Source organism: Montipora capricornis, chromosome 1 (genome assembly GCF_036669925.1).
Source record: "Montipora capricornis isolate CH-2021 chromosome 1, ASM3666992v2, whole genome shotgun sequence".
In the NCBI taxonomy this organism is placed as follows: domain Eukaryota; kingdom Metazoa; phylum Cnidaria; class Anthozoa; order Scleractinia; family Acroporidae; genus Montipora; species Montipora capricornis.
Genome location: NC_090883.1, coordinates 44,957,964 through 44,970,463, shown reverse-complemented (window position 1 = coordinate 44,970,463; position 12,500 = coordinate 44,957,964). Strand labels below are relative to the sequence as shown.

General features: G+C 40.6%; 1 protein-coding gene and 1 pseudogene across 2 annotated transcripts in view; one reads left to right on the top strand and one right to left on the bottom strand.

Moving 5' to 3' along the window:
• Positions 1 to 2,681: 2,681 nt before the first annotated feature.
• On the top strand, positions 2,682 to 3,390 carry LOC138015230 (uncharacterized; annotated as a pseudogene).
• A 3,151-nt stretch (positions 3,391 to 6,541) lies between these two features.
• Positions 6,542 to 12,500, bottom strand: part of LOC138046026 (protein NLRC3-like) — a 93,170-nt gene continuing 87,211 nt past the window's right edge. For both annotated transcript variants that reach the window (XM_068892719.1, XM_068892712.1), the window contains exon 13: positions 6,542 to 8,815. In XM_068892719.1, coding sequence (XP_068748820.1) covers positions 7,900 to 8,815 — 916 coding nt within the window. In that variant the 3' untranslated portion in view covers positions 6,542 to 7,899. The remainder of the gene's footprint in view (positions 8,816 to 12,500) is intronic.

Sequence of the window (12,500 nt, the reverse complement as noted above, 5' to 3'; positions counted from 1 at the left end):
TCTATCCTCACGGAATCAATGAACGCCTCTCATACCATTAATTTATTCACAAATTCATGCTAAAACTCCTCCACACCCTCATAAAAATCAACAACATCCACAATTCCTCTATTCGCTCTGACGAAGGGCTAAAGCTCACCGTGGTAATTAGACCTTTATCAACACGTTTGACAAAAGCAAATTTCGTAATTAGACAAATTTACAGACGTTTGTATGACTGGGTGTATACACCCTACCCTTAATCATACAAACGTCTGTAAATATTACACCTGATATGCCAAAACTTTGCAGGGTTATTAAAGTAAAGGTTCTCTTTCTATTCTGGTATTAGTTTTTAATTTTAACTTATCTGAATTTACGGCCACCGTTTTGGAGAAGGGTCTATTAGATCATGAAGGATGGTGGAAAAGACGAACAAAGCGTATTCTAAATTGACTGTAATTGTAATAGGCCGAGTCCGATGTAACAATATACAGGCATGGCTACGAGGCTTTATGGTCAAATTTCACTGCTCAATTCTGTTTTCTTAGGGCGCGTCCACACGTATCCAGATATTTATGAATCCGCAACTTTTTCTTTCCAGACACGGCTTCCGTCTACACTTATCCGGAGAAAAGGCCTTATTCACGATAGCCGCCATGTTGGTTTTCAAATTGTCATGCAAATTAGCCATGTGTTATGCTGGGGGGCAAACATTGGAAAAAAGGCAAATTGCGGAAAATCGGCTAGTCGAAATGTTGAAATAACAATGCTAAAAGTCCATTTTAGTATTTAAAATTAATTACCTTTTATAATAATTTATATCTTTGATTGCCTTTGACAGTTTGACTTTCTACTTCGTTAGCTGCTCATTTTTCACTAAAAAACGTCGAAGTAACTTGTGTTATCATTCTATTTTATTACTTAGGTGATAAAATTCAATGAACGTGAAACAAATCATCTGTGTGACTAAGATCTTCGTTATAACCTCTCGAATTTGTGTTGTTTGCCCCCTCAGAAATATGTAGCTAATTTGCATGATAATAGCAAATCCAACATGGCGGCCATCGTGAATAAGGTCTATTCGCTGGCGAATCACGAACTTTTTGAATACGCCCTCCAGAGTGGATAATTTTGAATCCTCTATGAATTTGTGCCCAGTTCCTTACCGTGAAATCAGTTCTCAAGATGGTTGCCGAGGGCGTCATGGCGCATGCTCTGTTTCCTTGAGGAGTCCTGAGTACTATAGCGAATCCGGATACGTTTCGGATTCGTGTGGACGGGTAAATTCGATTTGAATACGCTACGTGTGGATGGGAATATTTTTGAATCCGGAAAGAAAAAGTTGCGGATTCAAAAATATCCGGATACGTGTGCACGGGGCCTTTGTCTCGCAAGTCTTAAGGGAGATTTCTAAATAAAACAATATTCAAATAATTTAACCTTAAAGCCTCCTAGCCATGTGTGAATATGGATATATCGAGAACTACGTGGACAGGGGTCGTGCCCTTTTTAAGGCCAAAAAGTCAAGGACTTTTCAAGGAATTTCCAGGACCTTACTTTTAAATTTCAAGGACTTTTTTTTAGTAAGAATTTAACACAAACCAAGCAAAATCCGAGAACGTTATACTTTGTTTACTTGAACATTTGTTTTCACTGGCTTTCATTTACTTGAAGACATTAAAGCATTAACATTTTTCAATCTTGATCAATAAAAAATCAAGGACTTTCCAGGACCAAAAATCAATTTCAAGTACTTGCAAGGCCTTGAAATCGGACTTCTGGAATCAAAGGAGGTTTGGTTTGGGCGTGGCTTAACTGTTATTTATGATAATGTTTGTTCTACAGATATGTCTTCCAAGGTGGAACTTTTTAATAAATTCTTCTATTCAATTTATTCAAAAGATTCCTTTGATGTTAACGGCCCGACTACAGATGTTGTGAATCCAAACTTGTTACTGAACGTTACAACTACAGCATTTGAGGTGCAGGGAATTCTAAGAAGGCTTGACATCCATAAATCACCTGGTGTGGATAATATACCATATCCAGAATTCTACAAATCTGTGCGAAGGAATTGTAGGTTCCCTTGTCACATTTGTTTAATCTATCTCTAAGGTCAGGAGTCATGCCCACTTTGCGGAAATCCGCTAACATCACTCCTATACATAAGAACACTAATAAGTAATTTGTGAAAAATTACAGATCAATTTCCCTGTTACCTATTCCAGCAAAATGTTTGGAGTGTCTTGTGCATACTGCTATTTATGCACATATTTCGCCTTATTTATCTGAGTGGCAGCATGGATTCGTAAAGGGGAAATCTTGTGAGACACAATTGGTCCTCACTCATCATCATTGAACTGGGTCACAGCTTTGGATGAGGGACGACAGGTGGATGTTGCTTTCTTAGACTTCTCCAAGGCTTTTGACAGAGTGAATCATTCAATCTTACTGCGAAAGCGCTGTAGTTTTGGAATTTCTGGCTCCCTACTACAGTGGTGTGAGAGTTACTTGAGTAACCGTTGGCAAAGAACTGTGTTGGATGGTGTCTCCTCCACCTGGTTAGAAGTTCCGTCTGGTGTGCCACAGGGCTCCATTTTGCTGATTGTAAAATTTCAAGAGTCATTGATGTTGCTAGTGATCAATTCTGTTTTCAACGGGACCTGGATAATCTTCATCAGTGGAGTATTCGCAATGCCATGGTTTTTAATGTCAAAAAGTGCAAAGTTATGAGATTAACAAAGAAAAGGCAACCTTTAGTCTCTAATTATTCCTTGGATAATTCTCTTTTGGAAGAAGTTAAAGAATTCAAAGACTTGGGAGTTACAACTACAGATAATTTTAACTGGAACTCGTACATTGATATTATTGTGTCGAAAGCAAACAGAATGTTAGGGTTAATTAAAAGGACATGTAGAGGTCTGGGTTAGGTTTAGAACTCTCTACTGCGCATTGGTTCGATCGAATGTTGAATACTGCTCCGTGGTATGGTCACCCTATACCAAAAAGAACATAGAAAAGGTTGAAAAAGTACAAAGAAGAGCAACCAAGTTCATTTTGAAGACTGAGGACAATTATGAGACTCGTTTAAAGAAGCTAAATTTGATGTCACTAAAAAATAGGAGAATTCTAGCTGATGTTACTTTCTTATATAAAGCTCTCAATGGAATAAGTAGTATCAATATTGATTCTTACTTTGATTTTTATTCTGATCATTATTCATTTAGGAAATATGATGATTTATCTCTTAAAAAGAAATATGCAAGACCAAATCCACTCAAATATAGTTTTTTTCACAGGATAGTTAACTCCTGGAATCCTCTGCCCTACGATATTCGTAAGGCCGTAAGTGTAAATATTTTTAAGCGGGGAGTTAAGAAGTTTTCATTGGACAATACATTAAATTAGTTATCCATTGTTGAATTATTGATTTTTTATGGGGTCCTGGACTCCTTTACGGATTATCCATATGGCTATTAATATTATTCTTATTAGTATGTATTACCATTGATGCCATTAAATTGTAAAAATAAAATAAAATAAAATATCGTGACGTCATGACGGGGATCGGGATTGGCCAACAAAAACGTTCTGGATTTCGGGATGAAGGCAAAATGGCGAGATTGAAGAACCCTATTGGGGACACTAAATCAAAGCTTGACGAAAGTGTGTACTACCACACAATTCCATGTCACAATATCGTGATATGGGTTATCCCGCTCGTTGTAGGTGTCTCTGAAACTAATCAGCTGTTCCATCCAGGGGCCGTTGAGCCATATTATGGAACTTAAGCACGCGCGTTTTTGAGACGTGGACGGCAACCGGAAGAGAAAATTTCGCGTGCCAGGACAGTGGTGTCTCTCACAGTTTTATACTAATCATCTCTAATGGGGAAAAGATCTTAGCAATGTAAATGTGATCGTGTGAAAAAAAATTGAAAGGGAAAACAGTTCACTTCCGGTTGTCGTCCGCGTCTCAAAAGCACGCGTGCTTAAGGACGTTCGCGCTAAATGATTGTGCGCAACGTTACTGCGCAGGTAACGCGACTGTAATATGTCACGCATTACTTCAAGCATTAGTGAAGTCGAAGTTTTAAACCTTCGCAAAAATCGTGGACGATAAGTCTTGCACAGCGTTGGATCAGAGAAGATCGTGATCAGTCAAAATTGGTTTAAATATATTTATGAAAGTCAAGTAGACTACTGCACGACTGAAATTCGCGTTGTTTTATCAGTCGTGCAGTAGTCTACTTGACTGTCATAAACAATTTTTCAAGCATTAGTTAAAATAACATGGCGACAAAAACGCCTGGGAAAAAAATCCAGGCCGGCAAAAGAATGGCACATTTATTTCCGAGTCATCATGAAACGTTAAAGAGAAGTGACCGGGAAGGTGGAAAGGCTCTGGAAAAGGTAGCTGATCGAACAGTGGCTGAAAGTTTGGAAAACTCGATCGAGGACGAACCGTTGTGTAAATTTCATGGGGCTGTTGTTTTTAATGTTTTTATTACCTACGACCTTAAGTTCAAAATGAACGCATTTTTTTGAAGTTCTTTTTCTTTACTTTCATGAAAATAGAGCACTTCGTCCACTTGAATAGTGCAGACCTTAAATTTTGAAAACCACACTCCAAAAAATGAGCATGACGGCAATGGAGAGATATTATACAAAACACTAACCTAATGAAGATGACGCCTGCTCAAACTTGGTTGCTACGCTCGAGAAAGTTTTTTTTTTTTAATAAGAACCTTTCATCCCTTCAACGATCGAACCTGTCTGGGTTCCAGTCCTTCCCCGACAGAAATGTTCCAAGAGCTTTGCAAAATCACATCGATTTTATTTGTCGGCGACCCCTATTTTTTTAATCATGAATCACTTACTTTACTTACTATCTACAAAATATCATGATGAAAAAATTTCCACTGTAAGAAGTTATCTTTTTTAAAAATTTTCTTTCCGCTGCCATCGAATTCCGGAAGTGGTTGCAACGGGTAGCGCTAACGAAAACGCTCGTTGAGGATGAAGTCTATTGTTTACGACATCCCTAGCGGCGTGCAATTATCTAAAAATCCCACTCCTGAAAACCTATGCACGGAAAGCTTCACTCTAACAGTTTATTTTTATGATTTTCGATGGATGAGCAGATGAGACTACATCTCGTTATCATGACCGATTTATCGGAATTAAGGCATTTTTCCACTGCCATTTTCTCCGAAACAAAATCGGTGACCCCCATTTTTGGAGATACCACTTATTAACCGAGAGTGAGGTCATTAGAGGGAAAATTTGAAACCAAGGCCTTGATGTATTGACTGAGCGATAGCGAGGTCAATACATCAAGGCCGAGGTCTGAGATTTCCCTCTAATGACCGAACAGACGAGGTTAATAAGTTATTTATTATATGGCCTTTTTAGCGCTCGGTTTTGGCCTGTTCTTCGTCCTTTGGATAATAAAACTCGCTCTCGCTGTGGCTCTCTTCGTCGCTCATACTGAAGAAGTATCTGTATGCTAGTTTTTCTTCCAGTTATTGAAAATATAGTTGAAAATATAGTTCTTTGTCCATATTTTTTCTTGTTTTCGCCCACGCACTTGTACCTTTTACTCTCAACTGAAAAAAAAGAGCCGCCGAGCCGAAAAAGTTTTCGTAATGCCCGGTCATTACAAGAAAATCTTGCCCGCTCAGCAGCCAATCAGAGCGCGCGTACTATTGTAGCCAAATAATAATAAGTACTTAATGACCTAACTCTAGGTGAGAAATGAAGAAAATTTCACTGTAGGAAAATTTTGGCGCGAACGTTCTTGATCTCCCTATTGTCGTGATACGCGGCCGTAAATTATTTAACTCACCGAGTTTATTTTCTCGGCGACGGCCAAAAGACATAATATCTTGTCCCAATATAGTACAGAGTTATTCGGCTTGGCGGCCATTTTGAAGCCACGTGGTTCACACGTGCTATCGGTGGTGGTCGCTCCTTCACCCATTCCTGGCGTGAGTAAACTACTTTGGCCACCAAAACTATTTCAAGCAATTATATCGCTAGCAAATTCGTTTCTGTGGCTCGTGAAGAAACACTCATTCTTCAAGCTTTCATCCTAGACACCTTGCACCATGTTATCGGAAAAGTTTTGATGAACGTTGTTTTTCAACCTTGGATAATTGAGAGCTTGAGTAATGCAGTAACTGGTGTTGTTACTAAGCGTGTACTTAGGAAAAGCACTGAGTGTAAGAACACTTCTCTACCAATCATTTCTAATAGCTCTGTTGAAACTGACGTTACAAGAAGATCTCCTTCTCTATTCCATGCACATTTTATGAAGTTTGCAGACCTACCAAGTACCCTCGTCAACTTGATCATGATTTCAGAGGACGAACTAGTTTTATCTCTTATGGAAATTCAATCTGACCTGTCCATTACATGACACATCTTCAAATCAGCTTATAGATATTTCAGAGATAAACATTTAGGAACATTTCAACATGGTATCAAAGACTCTCGGCTCATCCTCGATGTAATAACCTGTCAAGGGAATTCAATTGTCACGATTTGTTGTTGTTGTTGTTTAAATATTTTATTGTTACCGTTAGTTTTCCTGTTCAACATTGACTTCAAAGACTCTTGAAAGCTTGGAATTTCTTGGGTTTTGATTTTAAAAAAGGGCCTTATATATCGAAAATTTTGTTTAAGTTATGATTAATTGGTAACAACTTCATATCGTCCAAACTTACACTCAAGTCAACTAACAACTAATTCTATTACGTTGTTAACTGGTGCAATATATTTATGTAACACATGTTCTGTTGACCTTTTGACAATAAAATATATTGTTTGTTATCTTCGCAATTATCGATATGTTACCATAATCATCAACTGTTTTCTTCTTCATGGAAACTTTATAATAAAAGCTACAAAAATTCTATGGTAAGCCCGGAAATAACTCACTTCGCATGTCCAATGCGCTCTTTAGCGGGGCTAATGAACAGCTAATTTAAATGCGAGGGGATTATGTGTTTATATGCAAGGGGGATAAGTGACTTGTCCCCCTTGCATATTAATACATAATCCCCTCGCATTTAAATTAGCTTTTCATGAAGAACAAATTTACAAATGTTTATTTGGAAATATTAAATACGACGCTACAATTTCGGGCAACGCACGAGGGGAATAAATCACATAACCCCTTGCTTCAGGCCGATAACTCTTACTTTTTTTTCAGAGGACATCAAGGAAAATGGACTAACATGCCTTCCACACGCTTCTTCTTTTCACTTGATAAGCCAAAACGGCTCCCTACTGAGGACGCAACGCCCTTCAAAAGAACGCATTCGCGGCGTACAACTATAGTGAAAACTAAGAATGGATTAAAAATAATAAAATATAACAAACTAAACACCACGACAAAGTACTTATTGTGGGGTGCAGGGCTGGCGCAGTGGTGAGAGCACTCGCTTTCCACCAATGTGTCCCGGGTTCGATTCCCAGATCTGGTGTCATATGTGGATTGAGTTTGTTGGTTCTCTACTCTGCACCGAGAGGTTTTCTCCGGGTACTCCGGTTCCCCCTCTCCTCAAAAACCAACATTTGACTTGATTTGTCTTAATTGTTAATTTGAGTTTACAGTGCCCCCAATTAGTGCTCCAGCGCTAGAACGACTAGACACTTAAATAAAGGTCCTTTTAAGGCCAATCATTGATGCAAGAACGTGTCAAACTGACGGGTGATATGATATTTCACAATAACGAAACTCTACTACGACCTAACAAAACAAAGGAAATTGCCACAGCTTCTTACGTGGAAGCAAACTACCAATTTCCTATACGCTAAGTTTTAAAAAGTATGGCGCAATGTTCAACTCCGATTGATGAATGATGTATCTAACGACATCATCTAGCGCCACCCTGTTCAAGTACTGATAACATTAATCCATGATGACTCTTCGTCCTTGATTCTCTTTCAAAGCGTCATTTATGGCAGCGGCAAAAACCCCGTCAAATGAATTACCAGATAAATCCATTTCCGTCAGCGTTGAATTTTCTTTCAATCCTTTAACCAATGCATCAGCACCGACATCGCCAATTGCATTCTCAAACAAGTCGAGCACTGTAAGCGTCGAATTTTCTTTCAATCCTTTAGCCAATGCATCAGCACCGACATCGCCAATTGCATTCTTAGACAAGTCGAGCACTGTCAGCGTCGAAGTTTCTTTCAATCCTTGAGCCAGTGCATCAGCACCGATATCGCCAATTGCATTCTTAGACAGGTACAGCGATGTCAGCGTTGAATTTCCTTTCAATCCTTTAGCCAGTGCATCAGCACCGACTTTGCCAATGGCATTGTTAGACAAGTTCAGCTCTTTGAGCGTTGAATTTTCTTTTAATCCTTTAGCCAGTGCAACAGCACCGTCTTCGCCAATTGCATTATAGGACAAGTATAGCGATGTCAGCGTTGAATTTTCTTTCAATCCTTGAGCCAGTGCATCAGCACCGACATCGCCAATGGCATTATTAGACAAGTTCAGCTCTTTGAGCGTTGAATTTTCTTTTAATCCTTTAGCCAGTGCAACAGCACCGACTTCGCCAATTGCATTAAGAGACAATTCCAGGCATGCCAGCGTTGAATTTTCTTTCAATCCTTTAGCCAATTTATCCGCACCGATTTCGCCAATTGCATTACGAGCCAATTCCAGCCATGTCAGCGTTGAATTTTCTCTCAATAGCTCAGCCAGTGTAGCGGCAATTGCATCGTCAATTTTACACCCACGAAGGTGCAGTCTTGTAACCGTGGAATTAGTTTTCATGGTTTCAATGCACACAGCAGCAAGTTCCTTGTTCAATCTAGAGTGAGACAAAATCAGCCATACAAGTATTAACTGTGAGAGAATAGCTTTGAATTGTCCCACAGCAAAGAAAAAAAATCGAGATTTAACGAAAAAATTACTTTGCCTTTTTCTTTGTGTAAAAAAAAAAGAAATGCAATGAAGATATCCCTCAATCTACTGCTTGATTTAACTTTTTAAATTCTTTTTTCCTCAAAATCGAAATATCACCATGACTGTCCTAAACTGCGAAGCTAACACACCATATCCCATGGCGCCTGGCTTGGCTACCCCCTTTCATTACAAACGAATCTACTTCTTAATTTCCCAGTTTCGTCCAAAAGTCCAATCAAAGATAGGTTTTCACTCTTTTCACTGCAAACCTGTGATTGTGAACAATAATTCTTAAAATGTGAGTTTAAGTTCTCTAATCTTAGATTGTGGGTATGAGAATATCATGTGAAGCATAACCCTTCCCTTTCTAGATTGCTCACTGATTCTTCAATGCTAGAAACAGCATTGGTGAGATTATTAAGACACACTTCTATATCGTCGAGTTTATCGGGTTTGGAGAGCTTAGATAAGATGAATATAACTTTCACGGCAAGGCCTTCCGTCATGTTGAAAGCTTCAAGATTAGCATCTATCACATTTCCCAAATTGCAGTTATGTTTCCTTGTTCCAATGGAGTGTTCTATTTCGTCCAGTAATATTTTTGCATTCGATTGTGTTCTACAAAATGATCTTTTAGTCGCTTTTTGGCTTCTTTCTTTCTAACTAACGATGTTTTTTAGCACATTTTGTTTTTCAGAGCTCTTCCTTTTCTTGATTCAGGAACAGTCCCCTCTTGAAAAGCGAGAACCGATTGTTCATCTTTTTTGTGTTCCTTTTGATGAAATCGGAATGTGCTTTCATACTGTAGGATTAGGCATTGCATGCTGGGATCGATAGGTCGGCCATTTTGAGTAAACCTCGTGCTAGTTTGCGTTACTCGATCGCTGTCTCCTTTCTTCTTCGCCTGATACTATATGGTGGCAGCGGTCTTGACCCCTCCAACGCCTTAAAACAGAATGGCAGACCAACCCGGAGATGCTCCTGCAGTTGAAAATCCGCCTCCACCCGTTAATCCGCCTATACAGCGTGTAAACTCTCTCCCGCTCCCGAGCAAGTTCCAGGGAGCAAACAACCCGAATCAAGCCGACATGTGGCCCAAATGGCTTCGACATTTTGAGCGTTATCGGATCGCTTCTGGCCTTCAACACAAATCAAACCAGGAACAGGTTGGAACATTTCTTTATGCAATGGGGAATTGTGCGGATGACATCATCAAAACGTTAAGCATAAACGAAGCAATCGCTTCCTTCGAGGACGTCAAAACTGCCCTAAATGGCTATTTTGCAGCTCGCCGCAATATTATCGTCGAACGATCTCGGTTCAATCGACGAAGACAAAACCCCAGTGAATCCGTGGACACCTTTATTCAAGATTTATACCGCCTTGCCGAAAATTGTGATTACGGAACTCTGAAAGATGAACTTATAAGAGACAGAATTATTGTTGGAGTCCTCGATGATACACTGTCCGACCGCGTACAAGCTAAATCTGACCTCACTCTCGGGGACGCTGCTCGCATAAGCCGACAAGCCGAAGCACGAAAACAAAATCGAACCATTGTCCGTGGGGTAGAAACTAAAAATGAAGTTGATTACGTCAGTCAGCCACGCTCTCACAACAAACAACAAGCCACAAACAACCCACCTGCTCGTAACCGAAACGAAGGATACATAAAAGAGCCCTCTAAGAATGACCATCCCTGTTTTTGGTGTGGCCGCCAGAGCCACGACAGGAAGTATTGCCCAGCTGGAGACACTACTTGTAATAACTGCAACAAGAAGGGACATTTTTAGTCTGTCTGTCTCAGCAAAAAACCTTATCCGAGAAAGGTACATGCAGTAGAAGAACAAGAGAAGGAAGACATACACTTCCTCGGTGAGATCGGTTGTGAGAAGAACTATTGGTCTGCACAAATAGGAGTGAACGGTCGTACAACGCGCTTCAAGCTTGACACGGGGGCAGCAGTGACTGTCCTTAGCGATGATGTCCAGTGGCTACAAGATGTTGAATTAACCAAGACATCCCAGGTTCTATGCGGTCCTGGAAACACTCAACTGCCTGTGAAAGGTCTGTTCTATGCAACTCTTAAGTACAGACAATCAAAGTTAACTGAGCCTATATATGTGGTGTATAATCAGAAGAGTGCGTTACTCAGCAGGAGAGCTTGTGTCGAAGTAGGACTCATAAGACGTGTTGACAAAGATGTCGAAGAGGTGACCACGGGGCAAACAGATTTCAAAGCCGAATTTCCAGCACTCTTCAGCGGACTGGGAAACCTTAAGACTGAATGCCACATAACACTTCGCCCTGATGCTAAGCCTTTCTGTCTCTACAATCCTAGAAAGATTCCCCATCAACTGATTCCAAAGGTAAAAAGTCAAATAGAAACTGCTTCTGCAAGGAGTGATCTCGCCTGTAACAGAGCCAACTGAGTGGTGTGCAGGTATAGTCCCTGTCCTTAAACCAAATGGCAGTGTGCATCTCTGTGTTGACCTGACTCACCTTAACAAAGCAGTCCAGCGTGAGATACACCCAATACCTTCAGTGGATGAGAACCTTGCTAAACTGGGAGAAGTAAGATATTCTCCAAACTTGACGCCAACAGTGGGTTTTGGCAGATTCCCTTGGATGCCAAATCAAAACTGCTCACAACCTTTGTCACCCCATTTGGACGCTTTTGTTTCAACAGACTCCCATTTGGTATCAGCTCCGCCCCAGAGATCTTCCAACGCACTATGTTCAAGATTGGAAGGGGCCCTCTGTCAAATGGACGATGTTCTCATTCACGGGGTAGACCAGTCGGAACATGATGGACGCGTACGAGCTGTTCTCCACCGCTTACAAGAAGCTGGGTTGACCCTTAATGACAAATGTGAGTTTTCACGATCATCAATCAGATTTCTCGCTCACATCATTGATAGCTCTGGACTCCACGGGGACCCACAGAAGACCACTGCTGTGACCCAATTCCCAGTCCCTTCAGATGTCTCGAGGATACAGCGATTCATGGGAATGGTCAACCACCTTGGAAAATTTATTCCCAACCTGGCTGACCTCAGTGACCCCCTTCGTCAATTTTTACGCAAAGACAGTGTTTGGGTTTGGGCTGAACCCCAGCAAAAAGCCTTTGAGCAGATCATGCAAGCGTTAGTGTCACCGACAGTCCTGGCACATTACAATCCAAACCGTCCAACGATCATTTCAGCGGATGCTTCCAACACAGGAATTGGTGAGGTCTTATTTCAAGTTCAAGATGACGGAGAGCGCCGCCCGGTGTGTTACGCGTCAAGATCTCTTAGTGACACAGAGAAACGTTATGCCGTAATTGAAAAGGAAGCCCTCGCGACAACATGGGCTAGTGAAAGGTTCTCTGATTATGTGCTCGGCATCCCTTTCACCCTGGAAACAGACCACAAACCGCTTACTGTACTCCTGAATTCATCAGAGCTCTCAAAGATACCCCCCCGTATCCTGCGATTCCGCCTGAGACTTATGAGATACAGCTATCAAGTTCAATATGTGCCAGGAAAACATCAAGTTACTGCAGATACACTCTCACGTGCTCCTGCTGGCCTACCAGGGATAGAAGA